Here is a 22,323-nt window from a genome sequence, read left to right on the forward strand (position 1 = left end):
GACCATTTGAAAATTGATACTGTCCAATTGCCCTTCTGAAAGGCTATAGCGTTATATTCTCACCAATAGTATTTGAAATGTACGGAACATCCTTATCAAACTGTTATCAGTCTTTATCTTTCATGATCTGATAGACAAAAATATGCTAGTAATATGCTAAATATTACTTTTTATGTCTCTTTTTTTCATTTGATTAAGCTTCTTTTCATATAATATTAGGTATTTATATTTTTTCTTTTATGAATTGTATATTAATATCCTTTGGTTGGTTTTCCTATTATGGAATTAAAAAATTGTTTTATAGGAGTTCTCTCTATGTAGCAAAGATCTTAATCTTTTATATATTGTTTATATATTACATATTTTAGATTTCATACCATACTTAGAAAGTCTCTCTCCTTATCTCATGATTTTAAAATATTCTCATATTTTCTCCCAGTATTTTCTTATCTAGTGCTTTTTTCTTATAATGGTCAGAACTCTTTTGTTACAAGCAATAGAAATTTAATATAACTTGCGAAAATTAGAATGTGTTGGTTCATATAACTCCAGTGGTTCTTGGCCGAAGGCCCAACATCTCTCCTTTTTTAGCAAATATGATATCATTTCTTATTATCCTGATTTGGAATTTATTCATAATCTATAAAATATAATTAAAACATCTATGCCTATATTATTATTCTCCAACTAATATAAAAGAGAACTAAAAGTAATACATAAAAAATATGTTTTTAAATTTATAAATACTTGGCTATGACTGATTTGGGAGACTGTGAAATACCAGATGCTTGCTTATGTGTGGAGAATCACTAAGAAAGTGATGGTGCCTTTCTCTCTGGCAGCAGCCATTAGGTAAGCCAAGATAGGTACTTGTATTAGTACAAGTATTAATACATCCAGGAGCTATAGAGGAAGAGCAGTTGACCTAATGCACTTTCTTCTCAGGGTACAGTGCTGCCAGCTCGCAGAGCTCTGTAAGACTGCCAGCCCCACTTGGCTTGATAAAGTGCATGGACTGGGATACAAGGCCAGGCGAGATTATGTTGTATATTGGATTTGTGTGTATTTTAGTGGCTGTAAATGCACATTTCCTAAGGATGCATCCTATGGCAGGCCTGTCAATCAGGATGTTAAGCAGTGAAAATTTGCTCAAAGCCTTCAGTCTATTGCCAAGGAGAAAGCTAGATGCAATTGTGGGGCTTTGAGAGTCACCACGTGCAAAAGAATGAAACTGTCTTATACCATCCACAGAAATTAACTCGATAGGTTAAAGACTTGTACATAAGACCTGAAACCATAAAATCCATATGAGGTAACTTAGGCAGTAAGCTCCTTGACATTGATCTTGGTGATGATTTTTTGGATCTGACTACAAAAGCAAAAATGAACAGTGGAACTACATCAAAGGATAAAAAACTTCTGCATGGCAAAGGAAATCAACAAAATGAAAGGCAAATAGCCTCACAATCTGTGTAAAAAATGGGCAGAAGATCTGAATAGACATTTTTCCAAAGAAGACATACAAATGGCCAGAAAGGACATGAAGGAATGTGAAGAATCACTAATCATCAGAGGAATACAAATCAAAACCGCAATGAAATATCACCTTACACCTGTTAGAATGGCTGTTTTAAAAAAGACAAGAACTAATAAGTGTTGATGAGGTTGTGGAGAAAAGAGAACAAAACCCTTTACACTGTTGGTAGGAATGTAAATTGGTGTAGCCACTGTGGGAAACAGGATGGAGGTTTCTCAAAAAAATTTAAAATAGGACAACCTTCAGTTCAGTTCAGTCACTCAGTTGTGTCCGACTCTTCGTGACCCCATGAATTGCAGCACGCCAGGCCTCCCTGTCCATCACCAACTCCCGGAGTTCACCCAAACTCATGTCCATTGAGTCGGTGATGCCATCCAGCCATCTCATCCTCTGTCGTCCCCTTCTCCTCCTGTCCCCAGTCCCTCCCAGCATCAGAGTCTTTTCCAATGAGTCAACTCTTCTCATGAGATGGCCAAAGTACTGGAGTTTCAGCTTTAGCATCATTCCTTCCGAACAACACCCAGGACTGATCTCCTTTCGGATGGACTGGTTGGATCTCCTTGCAGTCCAAGGGACTCTCAAGAGTCTTCTCCAACACCACAGTTCAAAAGCATCAATTCTTCGGCCCTCAGCCTTCTTCACAGTCCAACTCTCACATCCATACATGACCACTGGAAAAACCATAGCCTTGACTAGACGGACCTTGGTTGGCAAAGTAATGTCTCTGCTTTTCAATATGCAATCTAGGTTGGTCATAACTTCCCTTCCAAGGAATAAACGTCTTTCAATTTCATGGCTGCAGTCACCATCTGCAGTGATTTTGGAGCCCAAAAAAATAAAGTCTGACACTGTTTCCACTGTTACCCCATCTATATCCCATGAAGTGATGGGACCAGATGCCATGATCTTCTTTTTCTGAATGTTAAGCTTTAAGCCACCTTTTTCACTCTCCTCTTTCACTTTCATCAAGAAGCTTTTTAGTTCCTCTTCACTTTCTGCCATAAGAGTGGTGTCATCTGCATATCTGAGGTTATTGATATTTCTCCTGGCAGTCTTGATTCCAGCTTGTGCTTCTTCCAGCCCAGCAATTCTCATGATGTACTCTGCATAGAAGTTAAATAAGCAGGGTGACAATATACAGCCTTGACATCCTCCTTTTCCTATTTGGAACCAGTCTGTTGTTCCATGTCCAGTTCTAACTGTTGCTTCCTGACCTGCATATAGGTTTCTCAAGAGGCAGGTCAGGTGGTCTGGTATTCCCATCTCTTTTAGAATTTTCCACAGTTTATTGTGATGCACACAGTCAAAGGCTTTGGCATAGTCAATAAAGCAGACATAGATGTTTTTCTGGAACTCTCTTGCTTTTTCGATAATCCAGCGGATGTTGGCAATTTGATCTCTGGTTCCTCTGCCTTTTCTTAAACCAGCCTGAACATCTGGAAGTCCACGGTTCACATATTGCTGAAGCCTGGCTTGGAGAATTTTGAGCATTACTTTACTAGCATGTGAGATGAGTGCACTTGTGCAGTATGAGTGCAATTTGAGCATTCTTTGGCATTGCCTTTCTTTGTGATTGGAATGAAAACTGACCTTTTCCAGTCCTATGGCCACTGCTGAGTTTTCCAAATTTGCTGGCATATTGAGTGCAGCACTTTGACAGCATCATCTTCCAGGATTTGAAATAGCTCCACTGAAATTCCATCACCTCCACTAGCTTTGTTCGTAGTGATGCTTTCTAAGGCCCACTTGATTTCACATTGTAGGATGTCTGGCTCTAGGTGAGTGATAACACCATGGTGACTATCTGGGTCGTAAAGATCTTTTTTGTACAGTTCTGTGTATTCTTGCGACCTCTTCTTAATATCTTCTGCTTTTGTTAGGTCCGTACTATTTCTGTCCTTTATCGAGCCCATCTTTGCATGAAATGTTCCCTTGGTATCTCTACTTTTCTTATGATCCAGCTATTCCATTGCTGGGTATTTATCTGAAGAAAACAAAAACACAAATATGAAAAGATAAATGGCATCCCATGTTTGTTGCAGCATTGTTTTCCATAGCCAAGACATGGAAACAGCCTAAGGAGCCATTGATGGATGAATAGATTAAAAAAAGGAATTGTGATGCACATATATATATATGTGTGTGTGTGTGTGTTATTCAGCCATGAAAAAGGATAAAATTTTGCCATTTGCAACAACATGGATTGACCTTGACGGCATTATGCTACATGAAGTAAATCAGACAAAGAACGACAAATACTGTATCATCTTATAGGTGGAATCTTAAAAAAAAATTCATTAATCAGGGTCATGGATACAGAGAACAGATTGGTGGTTGCCAGAGGGATTTTAGAGTGGGAGGTGGGTGAAATGGGTGAAGGGTGTCAGAAAGGACAGATTTCCACTTACAAATAAGTCGTGGGAATATAATGTACAATGTGGCTGCTATAGTTAATAATGTTATTGCATATTTGAAAATTGCTAAGAGAGTAGGTCTTAAAAGTTCTCATGTTAAAAATTTTTAAACTGTGTGGTGACAAATATTAACTGGACTTATGTGATAATCATTTCACAAATACATACAAATATCAGATATAGAAAGCTCTTTAATTTGTTAAAACATTTTCTGAAAATTGCTTCATGAATGCATTGGGAAATTATGAAAATTAAAGTGCAATAATGTTAGAAGACTCTTAAGTGATAGTGTGTTTAATAAGATAAACAGTTTTATCTTTTACACCCCTTTACTTATTTATTTTAAAATGCAATTAGGCCAGGAAATGGGGCCTGGGGGCGACATTAACATCATCCATACACTATGTAACATGAAGCAAAGCCTGAGTGACAGCTTAATCCTGAGACTGTAAAGAATTAAAAATCATGTGGAAGCTGCTCATCCCTGGCTTTATGAACACTTTCATCTTTGCTTTATCTTATTAGGTAGTTACATGTCAGTGTTTAAAATGCTGTGTGATATGAGAGGTGTGAAATAAAGTCTTCAAAAGAGGGGTGTAGAAGCTACCCCTGTAGATTTGTTGGTGTAAATGATGAAACCTACAGCTTTATTGAGGTGATGCAGTACTCTGCTGGTTTATTCTCAAGTAACTGTTTTTATAGTTTGGCAAGGACAAACTTTCCAATTATATTTTGATTAGAAATATGTAGAGTGGGAAGAGGGATCTCCTAACCTTTTGCCATGATTATATGTAGAAAAATAATGAAAGTTGACCAGTGCCCCTGTTTTTAGGTTTAATCCAGCATCCCATTTATATAACTGCTGTTTCTGAAAGGAGAAGAGTTTAAAAGGCCACCATTTTTAGGAGAATTAAATAGAACTGTTGCAGGAGGGTTCTCTTACAAATGAAACAAATCCTAGTTAACCTGGTTAGCTCAGTTGACCTCAGTCTTCACAGTGCCTTTGAATCTCACATAAAAGATGAAGGCTTCTCACTGAATTCCATGTCTCCATGGGGTCTATGGAATCCTGAATTACATACAAAGTAGTAGCGATATTCACAGTGGTATGTATTGAAACTGATGGAAATTGAACATCAGGTAAATGAGGTCCACCTTTGTTTAAAAGTATATCATTGCTCAGTTCAGTTATCAATATAAGTTCTTATTTGCAGTCTTACATTACCTTTTCTGTAGCTATTTTTCTCATCCCTACTCTGAAAATCCTTACCATTCCATAAACTTGCCACAGGCCATCAATTGGGTCCTCCTTAAAAGCATACCACCAGGAGTTTCCTGGTGGCCTAATGGTTAGAATTCCAGGCTTTCACTGCTGTGGCCTGGGTTCCATCCTTGGTCAGTGAACTGAAATCCCACAAGCCACATGTGTGGCCAAAAAGAAAGCATACCACCATCTTCTGTTGAGTTTATTCTGTTTGCATTATGTCTTCCAGTAGAGCAGGCATCTCTTTGCTAGGGTAAATCTGAGTATGTCACAAATATAGAAGCGAATTGTCCCAGTTCTTTCTAGTTCTGGATGTATAGAATTAAGAATAGATAGCTTGATTTAAAAATCTAAGTGCTGATTTTCTTGAACCAATTTTTCTTCTGTTTTGTTCCAGAGTCTCAAAAGGCTCAGTTAAGTGATTTCCAGAAAACATGTTACAGGCTCATCAAAGCTCTTGAGAACTTGGATTCCTTTCCACTAAAAAGAAATCTTAAATTGTATATTCTGATTATGTGTATGGATTTTTCAACTAAAGAATAAATGTCTGTAATTTTTTTAAAAAAGAATATGATAGGCAGATGGTATGAGAGTGTAATATCTGCCATCTCCGTCTACCACAAACAGCATTGCCAGAGTTGTGTGCATCTGCACGTGCTCGGTCGTGTCTGACTCTTTGCGACCTCCTGGACTGTAGCCCGCCAGACTCCTCTGTCCATGGGATTTCTCAGGCAAGAATACTGGAGTGGGTTGCCATTTCCTACTCCAAGAGATCTTCCCCACCCAGGGATCGAACCCGTGATTGCTAGTGTTAGGATTTTCCAAAGTGGTGAAGACTTCCTGGGAAAGTGCTGGGGGTGGGAATGTATAATTTTCCCTTGATTTTCACAGTAGATGTGTTACTAGAAAATTCAGTTAATTCTAAACAGACATGCCCCAAATGGATGTCCAGGCAGGATGTTCACAAATTATACATGTTGGAAGACAGTTCCGTGTTGGTCCTGGCTGTCTTCCCATTTCTTGGCAGGATGACTAGTACTGCTCGTTCCTATCTGTTGAGTATGAATGGTACTACCCCATTTATTGTATCTAGCAAAACCATCTCTTTGGATTTCTCAGTTGCTGTGTGGGGACAGTATTGACCACTGATGTAAATTAGATGTTCTTAGATGGATCTAAGTGGTTGGTCAGTATGTTATCATTATCTGTCTGTCTGTGTCCTCTCTTTGTTGGCATCATTATTAGATAGCTCTCCTATGTAAAATGAAAGACAGCTAATGGTAGTTCCAAGTTTATAAGAACATTAGAGCATTCATCCCAGTGGATATGTGCCTCCATCCACTTCCAGGGAGGATTTCTGTGTTTTGTGCACACACTTCTGGTACTGAGTGGTATTATTCTTGTGCATTTTTTGAGTTAATATGTCCCCTCCGAATATGAATATATAGTTATTTTGCATTATCATTTATTGAATAATCCATCTGACTTGAAATATTACCTTTGTTATGTATACGCTTTCATATCCATATCTGGACTCTGTATTATGATCTGATTTTTTTTGTATGCTCCTATGCCTATGTCTTCCTGATTAACTTTCTATAATTTTATAGTATGATTTGATACCTAGTAGTGAAAGTTTATTTCATTATTATTCCTTCTTAAAAACTGCTGAGTGCTTCTCTTACATTTACTCTTTCAAATGAGTTTTAAATGTAATTTGTCAGTCTCTGACCTCTCTTATCCCATTGGAATTTTGACTGGAATTTCATTTATTTGGGGACAGTTGGTACTTTTTATAATATTGAAACTTCTCATCTGGACCCACGGCTCATATCTCAATTTGTATAGTTTTTTTTTGATGTGTTGAGTAAAATTTTATAGTTTCACTTAATTTTTAAACTGATTGTTAGATTGCTATCCAACACCTTGCTCCTTAATTTAGTTGTCTTATTAGCTCTGATAGTTATTCATTTTATTTTCTAAGTTTTCTAGATTAACAGGTGTATCATTTACAAATATTGATTGTATTTTTTCCCTCTGTTTATGCCTCATTATTTCTCTTATCTGTTGCATTGACTTTATTATCAAAACAAAGTTACCTAATAGTTATCTTTGTCTTCTTCCTGACTTCAGTAAAAGTGAATTAGTGTTTCTTTATTAAGCACATTTGCTTTTGGTTCTTAATACATGCACTATCACATTTATTTTATTCCTGATTTATTATGGGCTTTTAATTGAGGATGGCAAGTGCTCCTATGAAGATGGCCCTTATAGTTTTTCTCCTTTAAACAATTAGTGCATTTTATTAACTAATAGATTTTCTAACATTGAATGAACACTATGAATTCATCAGACTTTGATTAAAAACTACTTTGTCAAAGAAGTATTGATCTTTTAATGCATTGTTGGAGTTGATTTCTTCCTAATCTTTTTTAGGATTTTTGCATCAATTCATACGGAAGCTGGTAATTTTCTTGTATAATCTTTATCAGGTTTTGGTATCAGGGTTATTTTAGTTTGGTAAAATAAACTGGGAAATCTTGCTTTGTTTTTATGGTTGAGAATAGTTTAAAGCAGGAATTATCTATTTTTTAAAGGTTTGATAAAAGTTACCTATAATTTTTATCTGGGCCTAGCATCTTTTGGGGGACCAGATCTGTTACAACCTTTTCAGTTACTTCTGGGATCAGTGGTTTAGGGTGGCATTTTATTCATTTTTGTATTCCCAGCTTCTAGTTAGTGTCTGTTTTATAGTGAATACTGTATATATTTGTGTTGAATGAATCTTCTGGAGAAAGAAATGGTAACCCACTCAAACATTCTTTCCTGGGAAATCCCATGGACAGAGGAGCCTGGCACACTCCAGTCCATGAATTCACGAAGTCAGACACCACTGAGCACAAACACACAATACACACACTATATATTTGTGTTGAATGAATGAATAATTGTACTTATGTTTCTAAGAGCTATATGGAACATATGAATTAGTAGGAGTAATAGCTAAGAGTTTGTGCCAGATAGTAGTTTGAGTGCTTTACAATTATTTGTTTAATCTTCATTATAATTCTGGATAAGTTACTATGAATATTCCATTTTACAGTAGAAACTGAGGCACAGAGAGGTTAGGTAAATTGCCTGAAGATATGAAGCCAGTTAAATATTGGAGCCAGGATATGGCAAAAATGATGATATTTGTAGTTGGTGGGATTATGAATGTTTCAAAATACTTAAAGAAATTTTAATAGTGTTTTATAGTCTTCACAATTAGGAAAAAAAAGAATTAAGCATTTGCCTAACTTTCTCAAAAATTTTCCTTCTAAGGGACATATATCAGTGTGTCAGTAAGTAAAACTTAGGAAGTTTTAAGTTCAATTTATTTTTTCTTTTCGTTCATGTAAGTGTAAATGAGCACATCTTTGGGGCGTATTGCTCTGCCTTCTTAGCAGGTCAACCCAGATTGCTCCACATGATTGTTATTACTTTACAGTAGTTATCATTACAATGTTACCCAGTGTTTTGAAAGTACTATACAATTTCATATTTTATAAGTTTTTTATTGATTAAATTTTGGCTTGGCTTCTTCCTGATAACAGTTTGTCCTGTTGATTTGAGAAGTAGTATAACTTTTTATCCTACTTATCAAGTTTTCCAGAGAAGGCAATGGCAACCCACTCCGGTACTCTTGCCTGGAAAATCCCATGGATGGAGGAGCCTGGTAGGCTGCAGTCCATGGGGTTGTTAAGAGTCGGACACAACTGAGTGACTTCACTTTCACTTTTCACTTTCATGCATTGGAGAAGGAAATGGCAACCCACTCCAGTGTTCTTGCCTGGAGAATCCCAGGGATGGGGGAACCTGGTGGACTGCCGTCTATGGGGTCGCAGAGTTGGACATGACTGAAGCGACTTAGCAGCAGCAGCAGCAGGTTTTCAACCTAGAATATGTTCTCCTGAAGTTAACCCTAGGTTATAGGACCATTGTTTACTGACCACTACTCAAAACTCAAATTTTGAGAATTGACTTTTTTTTAAAATTTAAAAATAGGTTTACTTTGTTTTGTGTTTTGGCTTGGATTGAAAAAACAGCATTACCTAGAAATTAGCCACACTTGTTTCTTGGCAACCCACTCCAGTACTCTTGCCTGGAAAATCCCATGGATGGAGGAGCCTGGTAGGCTGCAGTCCATGGGGTTGTTAAGAGTCGGACACGACTGAGTGACTTCACTTTCACTTTTCACTTTCATGCATTGGAGAAGGAAATGGCAGCCCAGTCCAGTGTTCTTGCCTGGAGAATCCCAGGGACGGGGGAGCCTGGTGGGCTGCCGTCTATGGGGTCACACAGAGTCGGACACACCTGAAGGGACTTAGCAGTAGCAGCAGCAGTTTCTTGGTAGGTAATCACGTACACCTTTTACATACATATATATGAGATATCTACATCTATAGAGTTGAAAAGGAATCATACTATACCTATTTTATAATATCTTTTTTTAATCTTCACAGATTGAGTATATCTTTCAATGACTATCTGATTGGGCCCCATCTTGAGGTCTTTTAAGTCATTCAGTAAACATTTGTGTATTACTGCCAAGTGCTATTCAGGATGTTGGGCATACATTAGTGAACAAAACAGTAAAAAAAAAAAAATTGCCTTTGTGGAATTTAAATACTAATGGGGAATGACAGACAGGCAAAATAAACCTAATCAATAGTGTTAAACAGTAAATAATATGGAAAGAAATAGAGGAGGGCGCTTCAAAAAGTGTAGTCAGCGAAGGCCTTATTGAGAAGATATTTGAATAGATATAAAAGTTGTGAGGGTATGAGCCAGGAATGTGCCAACAAGGAGAGTCTAATGTAGAGAGAATGGAATAAGTGAGGGGAACAGTAGGAGATGAGGTCACAGAGAACTTGTTGGGGCCAGAGATCAGGAGGTGAGTCTGAGATCATGTAGCAACTGGTAGGCTATTATAAAGGCTTTTATTCTGAGTGCAGTGGAAGTCCAGTAGGAATTTTAGGGTAGAAGAATGACATGGTCTCACTTACACCTTTAAATGATCATTGTAACTACTGTGTTGATAATAGAATGGTGAGTGGTATGTGTGTGTATGAAGGGCACGGGAGCAAAGACAGAAGCAGAGAAACCAGTTAGGAGGCTGTTGCATTAAAGTTAGAGATGCCAGTGGCTTGGATGAGGGTTAGTTTAAAAAAAAAAAAAAAAAGCTGGATTCTAGGTGAAGATTGACTTTGGGCATGACAGGATTTGCTGGCAGATTGGATATGAGGTGTAACAGAAAGAAGAGTTAAGGATGACATAAAGGTTTTTGTCTGAACAACTAGAAAAATGGAGCCACCATCAGCTAAGATGGGGAATGCTAGAAGGGGTGGGTTTGGTGGAGAAGATCTAAGAGTTCACTTTTGGACTTAATAAGTTTGAGGTGCTTACTACACATTCAAGTGAAGATGTTGAGTAGGGAGAGGTCTCGGCTGGATATAAAACCTGGAAAGTTGTTGCCTATATATGGTTCAGTTCAGTTCAGTCGCCCAGTCGCGTCCGACTCTTTGCGACCACATGAATCACAGCACGCCAGGCCCCCCTGTCCATCACCAACTCCCGGAGTTCACTCGGACTCACGTCCATCGAGTTGGTGATGCCATCTAGCCATCTCATCCTCTGTTGTCCCCTTTTCCTCCTGCCCCCAATCCCTCCCAGCATCAGAGTCTTTTCCAATGAGTCAACTCTTCGTATGAGTTGGCCAGAGTACTGGAGTTTCAGCTTTAGCATCAGTCCTTCCAAAGAACACCCAGGACTGATCTCCTATATATGGTACTTAAATATAAAACTGGATGAAATTGCCAAAAGAGTCAAGATAGAGGAGCTCAGTTAATTGAGCTCTGAGCCCTCCTTGATTAGATGTTTGGAAGGTAGGAAGAATAAGTAGAGGAGACTGACAAGGGAGCTAGGAGGAAACCTAGAGAGAAAACAGCTCTGGAGACTAAGTGACTACTCTTATCCGATTTTAGCATATATCTTCCCTTCCAGACCCTGTGGATTTATTTCTCTCTTCTGTGGGTTGCTAAAATTAATACATAAACCTCTTCCTCCACCCCTTTTAGCTCCTATTACTTTAACAAGAAAGTGTTTGTTTAAAGAAAGTTCACTGTAAGTACTGTGTATGTATCTATTGAAGATAATTTCCTGACATCAGCTCATACACTTACTGGGGTCACCTTGAGCTGCTGAGATGGAACCTGCATCTCGCTTCTGGAGAGTAAGCAGCCGATAAAGGCGAAATCAGCAGCTTATCCCCTGAGGTGTCCCTGGCAATTCCAAGTATTTATATAGGGTCTGCTTTAGAGCCTCAGGGAACTAGAGTCTTTCTCTCTGTCTCTCTCTCAAACTTGATTATTACCACTTACTTATTGGTTAGTTCAAGTATGTGATTATCTGTTCTAGTTAGTCATCCCTCAGTATCTGTTGGAGGGATTGGTTCCAGGACACCCCGTGCCCCCCGCTGGTACCCAACTCTGAGAATTCGCATCTCTGATATAAAACAGTATTTGCAAATAACCTATAGTACGTCCTTCTGTATACTTTAAGTCATCTTTAGGTTACTGTAACACTTAATACAATGCTATGTAAATAGCAACACTTAAACAAAGTAAATGCTGTATAAATAGTTGGTGTTGAACTGCAAATTCAAGTTTTGCTTTTTGGAGCTTTCTTGAGTTTCCCCCCTTCCCTCAGTAGTTTGCAGATGCAGAACCTGTGGGTACAGAGGGCCAACTGTACGGCTCCCCAGTTTTCATTGTGCTTTGCTTTATTGCGCTTAGCAGATACTGCGTTTTTTACAAATTGAAGGTTTGTGGCAACCCTGTATCCAACAAATCTGTTGGTGCCATTTTTTTCAACTGCATTTGCTCACTTCATGTCTTGGAGTCACATTTTCATAAGTCTCATAATATTTTTAACTTTTTCATTATTGTATTTGCTGTGGTGACTTTTGATCAGTGGTCTTTGGTGTTACTACTAACTTGCTGAAGGTTCAGATGATGTTTAGTATTTTTAAACAATAAAATATTTTAAAATTAAGCTATGTACATTGTTTTAGACATAATGTTATCACACACTTAGGAGACAACAATAAAGTGTAAACATAACTTTTATATGCACTGGGAAACCAAAAAATTCATATGAGTGATTTTATTGCAACATTTGCTTCATTGCAGTGGTCTGGAACCACACCTGTGATACTGCTGAGATATGCCTTTACTAGCAAGCAAGGATATACTAGTCATTTGTTGCTGGATAAACAGATTATACTAGAATTTAGCAATGTAAGGTAGAGTTATTGCTCAGTCGTGTCCGACTCTGCAAACCCCATGGACTCTAAAGTCCATGGAATTCTCCAGGCCAGAATACTGGAGTGGGTAGCCTCTCCCTTCTCCAGGGGATCTTTCCAACCCAGGTCTCCCGCATTGTGGGCGGATTTTTCATCAGCTGAGCCACAAGGGAAGCCCAAGAATACTGGAGTGGGTAGCCTATCCCTCCTCCAGTGGATCTTCCTGACCCAGGAATCGAACCAGGGTCTCCTGCATTGCAGGGGGATTCTTTACCAACTGAGCTATCAGGGAACCCCATAGCAGCTTTTAACAACAGACATTTATCATCTCACAGTTTCTGAGGGACAGGAATTTGGGAGCAGCTTAGCTAGGTGTTTTTGGTAAAGTTTTTCATGATGTTGTAATCAAAATGTCTGCAGTGGCAGCAGTAATCTGAATACTTACCTGGGATTGGTAAGCTCCACTTCAAGATGGGTGAACTAACATTACTGTTGGCAGGAGACCTCAATTCCTCACTGTGTCGGCATCTCCATAGGACTCTTTGGTGTCTTCATGACTTGGCAGCTGGCTACCCCTAGAGTAAGTGATCCAAGAGAGAAAAAGGAAGAAGGGAAAACCATAATGCCTTTTATATTCTGATCTTAAAAGACAAACACTGTCACTTCAGCCATATTTTATCTGTAAGGAGCGAATCACCAAGTCTAGCCCACATTCATGAGGAAGAATATTAAAGAATTTGTGTACATGTTTTTATTTACAAAATTAAAAAAAAATTTTTTCCTTAAGTTTTTGGCCATGCTGCACGGCATGTGGGGGTCTTAGTTCTCTGACCAGGGATGGAGTCTGCGCTCCCTGCAGTGCAAGCAGAGTCTTAACCACTGGACTGCCAGAGAAGCCCTGGACATATTTTTTTAAAACTACCACAATTTAACCTTTGGCCAGAAATTTCTCCCATGTGAGAAATACACTCACCTCCTCCCAAGACCCACCAGAAGTCTTGTCCCTTTATAGCATCAACTTGAAATCCAAGTGTCATTTACTTAGGTCTGAGTATGGATGAGGCTCTTTGGGTTATAGACAGAATTCCTTTTGATGTGGAGATATAGAAACCAAAGACACAAGTTTTTTACCCCTCACATATACAATATATAGTGATGGGACAGGAATATAATCAACAGGTATAGAGATTTCTGTTTAGAAAGGGAGAAGATGTAAGGCACACAGAAGTTACTGATGGATAGCAATTTTGATGTTTGTCTGGATAAATGTTGGACGGTCCTTGATTAGGACTTCGTTCTACTTCTGCCAGGAATGCGTCTCTGTGGCTCTTGTTTCCTCCTTCCTGGCTCTTGATTCCACTGTATGAGTCATTCTTTTCCATGAAAAGTAGTCCAGATTTGTAGCTCCATAGTTTTTTTAGCCTGCATCTTGCCAGTAGAATTTTGAGGGCCTAAAAGATCTCTTTTCATTTTGTACTGCCTTTGTACTTTTCAATTTAAGCTGATAGTGTTTTTTTTTTAAAACTTTGAGTCTCCTGTGAATATTAGTAAAGTTCATGCCGTTAACAAAAACTACGCTCACAAGTCTTTTTTCGATACTCCCTTTTTTACCATGGACTTCTGCTGGGATTGCTGAAGGACAATACTTGTTGTGGGTAGACTTGTATACTCCACCAGTGTTCAAGTCCTAACTTCCTAACTTAGCTGTGAATATAATCTTATTTGGAAATAATGTCTTTTATGTGTGTGTGTGCTCAGATGCTTTAGTTTTGCAACTAAAGAACTAAGGCTGTTTGCAACCCTATGGATTGTAGCCTGCCAGACTCTTCTGTCCTTGGAATTTTCTAGGCAAGAATATTGGGTTGCCATGCCCTCCTCCAGGGGAGTCTTTCCAACTCAAGGATCAAATCCACGTCTGTTATGTCTCCTGCATTGACAGGTGGATTCTTTACCACTGAATCACCAGGAAGGCCTCTGACAGCATCTTGATTTCAGATTTCTGACTTCCAAAATTATGAGAGAATAAACTGTTGTTTTAGCTACCCAGTTTGTGGGAATATGTTATGGCAGCCCCAGGAAACTATTAATAATACGACATCCACAGTTGTTTAATTGAATGGTTCTCTAGGCACTATCTTTCTGAGGTCTTCACAAAGAATTTTTATAGCCACACTCTTGGCTGCTTTAACTGTTTTCTTTTGGCAATGCCCATGATTTGATCTTTGCTTGAAAACCATTTCTTTCTTTCTTTTTTTTTAAAGCCATTTCTTAATTTTAGTATCATTTGCCATCTGGAGAGTCTGGGAATTTTCAGAATGATGCAATCTTAACTCCTTTTTAAGTATTCTTCCTTTAATGTATTCCTCTTCTTTTGCATTTTAATGCATCAAGATGAAACCTAAAGGGACCTTCAACATTCCTGTCTGGAAATCTTGTTAGCTAGATTATCATCCCGTTCATGAGCCATAACTTCTACTTCCCATATGATGGCAGGATTTTTCCACTACATAACAAGGATCTCTTTCCCTCCTGTTTCCTCACTTTCCCTTAAGTACTCACTCTTCCTCAGAAGCTATCAGGCATCTACTATTTCTTCAAGGCTTTTCAAACTTTTACTCACTGTCCTCAAAATCCTTCCAGCTCTGCCCTTTGCTGTATTTCAGAGCTATTCCCATGTTCTAGTTTTTTTTTTACAGCAAGCTTCCCAGGTGGCCCAGTGGTAAGGAATCCACCTGCCAGTGCAAGAGACACAAGAGACATATGTTTGACCCCTGGGTCTGGTAGATCCCCTGGAGTAGGAAATGGCAACCGTCTTGCAGTATTCTTGCCTGGAAAACTCCATGGGCAGAGGAGCCTGTCAGGCTACAATCCATGGAATTTCAAAGAGTCGGACACAACTTAGCATGCGTGCACTCACTTCTGGGTATCAAAATCTGTATTAGGTATCTATTGCTGTATAACAATTACCCCAGAGCTTAGAGGCTTAAACAACAAACATTTATTATCTCATAGGTTCAGTGGGTTGGGAATTTGAGAGCAGCTTAGCTGGGTGGTTCTGGCCCGGGATCTCATGAGTAAGTTCATTACAGTAAGTTCATTGGCCGTTGCTGTAGTTATCTGAAGAATCAATTGGGAATTACTCAGATTTTGGCAAGTTTGTTCTGGATATTGCCAAGAAGCCTTAGTTCTTTGTCATGTGGCCATTTCCACAGGATTACTTGATATGGCACTTTCCCAAAGAAAGTAATCCATGAGAGGGTGCAAGGAAGAAGCCACAAGGCCTTTTATGACCTCTCCTTGGAAAAGGAAATGGCAACCCACTCCAGTATTCTTGCCTGGAAAATCGCATGGACAGAGGAGCCTGGTAGACTACAGTCCATGGTGTCGCAAAGAGTTGGACACAACTGAGCGACTTCACTTCCACTTCCACTTTAACTTTTGGAAGTCACAGTTATCCTGCCATATTCTATTGTTAAGAAGTAAGTCACAGCTGATACTGATACAGCCAGAATCACTGACCAGACTCTCTCTGGAACAGGAAAGCAGAGTTGCTGGAGGACAGGATGAGATTGGACTAATTAGCTCATAGAGCTAAATGCTCATATACTCCAAGAGGAAATCAGTAAATCAATAAGTGAATGACTACAAGTGATAAAGAGACAAATGAATCATGATAGTACTTAGGAATATGAATATTTAAGAATGCCAGAAACAACCACAGAAAGTGACTCCCTTCCGGGAGCAGGAACAGGGGGTTGGATAAGAAAGAGAATCTTTTGTAAGAATCTGTTTAAATCTTTGTGTCTTATTTGACTTCCTTAACTTTGGTAATGAAAGAAATTTAATTTTTAAAAATAAAAAAAAGAAGTAAGTCAGAGTATGGTATTGGCATGAAAATAGATATCTAAATCAAGATTACAGAGGGCCAGAAATAAATCTATGCATATATGGTCTATTAGTTTATGACAGAGGAGTCAAGAAGATACAGTGGAGAAAGAACAGTCTGTTTAATAAGTGGTGTTGGAAAAACTGGATAGCCACAAGGAAAAGAATGAAATTGGATCAGTGTCTTATACCATACAAAAGTTAACTTAAAATGGATTAAAGACTGGTACATATGATCTGAAACTGTAAAATGCCTATAAGAAAACAGGCAGAAAACTCCTTGACATTAGTCTTGGTGATGATTTTTTTCAGTTCAGTTCAGTCGCTCAGTTGTGTCCGACTCTGCGACCCCATGAATTGCAGCATGCCAGGCCTCCCTGTCCATCACCATCTCCTGGAGTTCACTCAAACTCACATCCATTGAGTCAGTGATGCCATCCAGCCATCTCATCCTCTGTCGTCCCCTTCTCCTGCCCCCAATCCCTCCCAGCATCACAGGCTTTTCCAATGACTCAGCTCTTTGCATGAGGTGGCCAAAGTATTGGAGTTTCAGCTTTAGCATCAGTCCTTCCAAAGAACACCCAGGACTGATCTCCTTTAGAATGGACTGGTTGGATCTCCTTGCAGTCCAAGGGACTCTCAAGAGTCTTCTCCGGCACCCCAGTTCAAAAGCATCAATTCTTTGGTGGTCAGCTTTCTTCACAGTCCAACTCTCACATCCATACATGACCACTGGAAAAACCATAGCCTTGACTAGGCGGACCTTTGTTGGCAAAGTAATGTCTCTGCTTTTCAATATGCTATCTAGGTTGGTCATAGCTTTTCTTCCAAGGAGTAAGCATCTTATAATTTCATGGCTGCAATCACCATCTGCAGTGATTTTGGAGCCCCCCAAAATAAAGTCTGACACTGTTTCCACAGTTTTCCCATCTATTTCCCATGAAATGATGGGACCAGATGCCATGATCTTCGTTTTCTGAATGTTGAGCTTTAAAACACCTTTTTCACTCTCATCAGGAGGCTTTTTAGTTCCTCTTCACTTTCTGCCATAAGGGTGGTGTCATCTGCATATCTGAGGTTATTGATATTTCTCCCAGCAGTCTTGATTCCAGCCTGTGCTTCTTCCAGCCCAGCGTTTCTCATGATGTACTCTGCATAGAAGTTAAATAAGTAGGGTGACAATATACAGCCTTAATGTACTCCTTTTCCTATTTGAAACCAGTCTGTTGTTCCCTGTCCAGTTCTAACTGTTGCTTCCTGACCTGTATACAGGTTTCTCAAGAGGCAGGTCAGGTGGTCTGGTATTGCCATCTCTTTCAGAGTTTTCCACAGTTTATTGTGATCCACACAGTCAAAGGCTTTGGCATAGTCAATAAAGCAGAAATAGATGTTTTTCTGGAACTCTCTTGCTTTTTCCAGGATCCAGTGGATGTTGGCAATTTGATCTCTGGTTCCTCTGCCTTTTCTTAAACCAGTTTGAACATCTGGAAGTTCATGGTTCACGTATTGCTGAAGACTTGCTTGGAGAATTTTGAGCATTACTTTACTAGCGTGTGAGATGACTGCCATTGTGCGGTAGTTTGAGCATTCTTTGGCATTGCCTTTCTTTGGAATTGGAATGAAAACAGACCTTTTCCAGTCCTGTGGCCACTGCTGAGTTTTCCAAATTTGCTGGCATATTGAGTGCAACACTTTCACAGCATCATCTTTCAGGATTTGAAATAGCTCCGTTGGAATTCCGTCACCTCCACTAGCTTTGTTCGTAGTGATGCTTTCTAAGGCCCCCTTGGGTTTACATTCCATGATTTTTTTGGATGACTCCAGAAACAGAGGCAACAAAGACAAAAATAAACAGGTGGAACTACATCAGACTGTGAAAAGCTTCTGCATGGCTAAGGAAATCAAGAGAATGAAAAGGAAACCAACTGAATTGGAGAAAGTATTTGCAAATGATATATCCAACAGGAGACTAATACCCAAAATAATACAAAGAACTCATGCAACTCAGCAACAATAAAAACAAACATCCGAATTAAAAAATGTGCAGAGGACTTGAATAGACATTTTTCTGAAGAAGACATATAGGTGGCCAACAGGCACGTGAAAAGATGCTGTGCCATCACTAATCATCAGAGAAATACAAATCAAAGCCACAGTGAGCTATCACCTCACACCCGTTAGAATGGCTATAATCAAAAAGATAAGAAATAACAAGTGTTGATGAGGGTGTCAAGAAAAGGGAATGAACCCCTATACACTATTGTTGGGAATGTAAATTGGTATAGCCAATGTGGAAAACAATATGGAGTTTCCTCAAAAAAAAAAAAAGAACTACCTTACGATCCAGCAGTTCCTCTTCTGGATATTCATCTGAAGAAAACAGAAGCACAAATTTGAAAAGATACATGCACCCCATGATCACTGCAGCATTGTTTACCATAGCCAAGGCATGGAAACAACCTAAGGGTCCACTGATAGACAAATGGATAAAGAAATGGTGGTACACATGTACAGTGGAATATTATTCAGCTCTAAAATAGACTGGCATCTTGCCATTTGCAGCAACATGAATGGACGCTGCTGCTAAGTCACTTCAGTCATGTCTGACCCTGAGGACATGCTAAGTGAAATAAATCAGAGAAAGACAAATACTATATAATCTTATAGGTGGAATCTTGAAAAAAAAAAAAAAGAATTCAGTGTTCAGGTTCATAGATAGAAGAGAACAGATTGGTCGATTGCCATAGGCAGGGGTTGGGGGATAAGTAAAAATCAGTGAAGGGGGTCAAAAGATACAAATTTCCAGCTATAAAATAAATATTGGGGGTATAATGTATAGCACAATGACTGTATTATCAGGGAAATGTAAATGAAACTCACAGTGAGATAGATTATAGTTCATTACTGTTAATTACATTACAGTGTTATTTTAATACTGTATTGCGTATTTGAAAGTCGCTAAGAGAGTAGATCATAAGAAAGTAAAATTTTATAACTATGTATGATAATGAATGTGAATAAGTTTTATTATGATGATCATTTGTGATATATACAAACATCAAATCATGTTGTACCTGAAAAAAAAATACAATGTTATATGTCAGTTGTACATCAAAAAAGAAAAAAGAAAAGTCGATAAGTCCAACCTATACCCAAAAGAGGAGTATAAAATAACTTGTGAATGTCTTAGTTAGCTATCATGGAATTTTTTTAAAAAAGGCTCTTTAGGGCTTCCCTGGTGGCTCAGTGGTAAAGAATGTGCCTGCCAATACAGGAGATAATGGGTTCAGTCCCTGGTTTGGGAAGATCCCACATGCCGTGGAGGAACAAGCCCATATGTCACAACTGTCGAACCTGTGCTCTAGAGCCCTGGAGCTGCAACTGCTGAAGCCTACATGTCCTAGAGCCTGTGCTGTGCAATAAGAGAAGCCACAAGAACGAAAAACCTCTAGACACAGCACCACAACTAGAAAACACCCCGAGCAGCAAAGACAACCCAGAACGGCCAAATAAAGGGATGGGCGGGGGTGCCGTACCTTTAAATAGTATTTTGCACAATGTATGCTAAGTCGCTTCAGTGTCCGACTCTGTGTGACCCTATAGACAGCAGCCCACCAGGCTCCCCTGTCCCTGGGATTCTCTAGGCAAGAACACTGGAGTGGGTTGCCATTTCCTTCTCCAATGCATGAAAGTGAAAAGTGAAAGTGAAGTCGCTCAGTCGTGTCCGACTCTTAGCGATCCCATGGACTGCAGCCTACCAGGCTCCTCTGTCCATGGGATTTTCCAGGCAAGAGTACTGGAGTGGGGTGCCATTACCTTCTCCATTGCACAATGTATATAAGACATAAAAATGGAACTACTCCTGTTGCAGGGAGGTGGGTCCAGAATCCCACTGGCCTAGCATCTCTTTAAGCCTCTCATGTTGCTGCCAAGGATCCAGGAATCATAGTTTGAACACTAACCATACAGTCAGAGTCCTTTCCTGCTTAATTCATAAAAATCTAAGGAAGACAGCCATAATAGCAAAGAAGCAGTCTACCAGATAGCAGACTGATTTCTGGTGCTATTTTTTAGAGTGAAAAGCCACTGTGTTATGGGCAGGGGGTTGATGATGAGTCAGCCATGGATATCTACAGAGTACTTTCATGAGTCTGTTGTCTTAACTATTTTTTTTTCTTCAACAGAGTACTACAACAGATCATTGCAGGATTCATTCCTGGATCCCCATTTTCTTGGTAAGTAACTAGTTGCCTTCTGTCTCAGTCTCCTGGAGTAGTGTTTCAGTACTGTAGTATCTGTGCCATAATGAGAGACAAAAGGAGCTGCACAGGTGAGTGTATAGATGTGATTGGCAGGCTGTTAAAGACTGCTGTTGTCTGCTGAGCCCAAACTTAATCAGAACTTATTTTTTGTGTAATTCAGGCTGATGAGGGCCATCCTGGTCCTGCAGGGTGTCTGATTCTATTCATACTCAGGTCTGAGGGTCGTGCTGAGGTAGGGAGTGAGGTGGTCCCTACCAAGTTTGATGTCTGATTCGTGAGTTTCTCTTGGAGATTATATGGGAAGATTTTATTCCTTAAGAATTTCTGAAATTGAAAACATTGCTTCACTTCCTTTTCTCAAAGTAAGAAGGTTTTTTAAGAAGAAACAAAAGGCTTAAATTCAGTAACAGAGTGACAGTTACTTACTGTACAGGTTAAAGATGGAATGTCTTCTTGTCTGGACATTATTTGCCACTTCTGACTCTACCCCAGAAGGCTTCTTTGCTCAGAGGGACCTTGGTCCTTCCACACAGTTACCCTGTTTTCCAGCCTCTAGTTTCTTTAAGCATGTTCCAGCCAAAGAGTCTGGATATCTGTCATGCAGGGTAGTATACCAACAGCTCCAGAAAGAGTTGCTGCCAAATCCCTTTTGTAACTACTCTAAGTTGTGATTCAGAGACACTTCTATGGCTGCTTCTCTACTTGAAAGCTGCTCATGGTGTAAGGCCACAGGCTGCCCCTTAGAATGAGGGAACTTTGCTGTCAATTTTGGCCACTCAGGAAGGGAAAAATCTCCTTACAAAGCAGCTCCATCTATGTTTAATTTAAATGGGCACAGAGGAGACAAACTTTTAACCAACAGGCAGGCAATGAGTCACTCTTTTTGCTCTGGTTTGTCAGGTGGTATTTTAGGTAGCTTCACATTTTATGTTCCATACAGTTAAGCAGAAATTCCTGGAGAATGAGAGACTGCCTTTGGATAATCTGTTTGACCTTGAAATCACTGAGAAATTCTTTGCCACTTGGTTCTAGAGAACTAGTGACTTGCCAGCTCTGAGAGAGAGCAGGATTCCTCTGCCAACTTTTTCTGTGGTGTAAGGCGGAGCCTGGTCACTCCATCTAATGCTGTCTGTCTCATCTCATGTATAGGAGCGGGATGCTGCACTCCAACCCTGGGGACTATGCCTGGGGTCAGACAGGGCTTGATGCCATTGTAACCCAGGTGAGGAGCTGCCTTTTGAGGGCGTCTGTTCAGTGTGTCTCATGGTTCCACAGGCTTCCTGCTTTCCTTCTGCTACTTTCTGAAATGGCAGTCACTCTGCTTTCCCTAATATTTTGAGCTTGTGGGTTTCTGTTTTACTAAAGAGATAAATGGTTTATGGGTTTAGCTCAGCATCCATGTATTTTCTTGGTCCTAGGGACTTTCTAGAAGATAGCTTCAACTCCAAAGGAAAAAACTTCCATAACAGTATTTTCTGTTTTGGCCTCTTGTTCATTCCTATGAGGATTCTGTTGACAAGTACTTCACAAAAAAGAAAGGTGTCCTCACATGTTGAAGCAGGGATTTCTGCTAGAGGGAGCAAAGTAGGGGAAGGAAGCAGAGAAAAAGGTATTCC

General features: G+C 39.4%; 1 protein-coding gene across 1 annotated transcript in view; it reads left to right on the forward strand.

Annotated features, from left to right (window-relative positions):
- Positions 1-22,323, forward strand: part of RNF115 (ring finger protein 115) — a 72,300-nt gene that overhangs the window by 45,092 nt on the left and 4,885 nt on the right. Inside the window, exons 5-6 of the mRNA XM_068964853.1 lie at positions 20,630-20,680; positions 21,857-21,929. Coding sequence (XP_068820954.1) covers positions 20,630-20,680; positions 21,857-21,929 — 124 coding nt within the window. The remainder of the gene's footprint in view (positions 1-20,629; positions 20,681-21,856; positions 21,930-22,323) is intronic.

Source organism: Capricornis sumatraensis, chromosome 2 (assembly GCF_032405125.1).
Source record: "Capricornis sumatraensis isolate serow.1 chromosome 2, serow.2, whole genome shotgun sequence".
NCBI classification, from domain to species: Eukaryota; Metazoa; Chordata; class Mammalia; order Artiodactyla; family Bovidae; genus Capricornis; species Capricornis sumatraensis.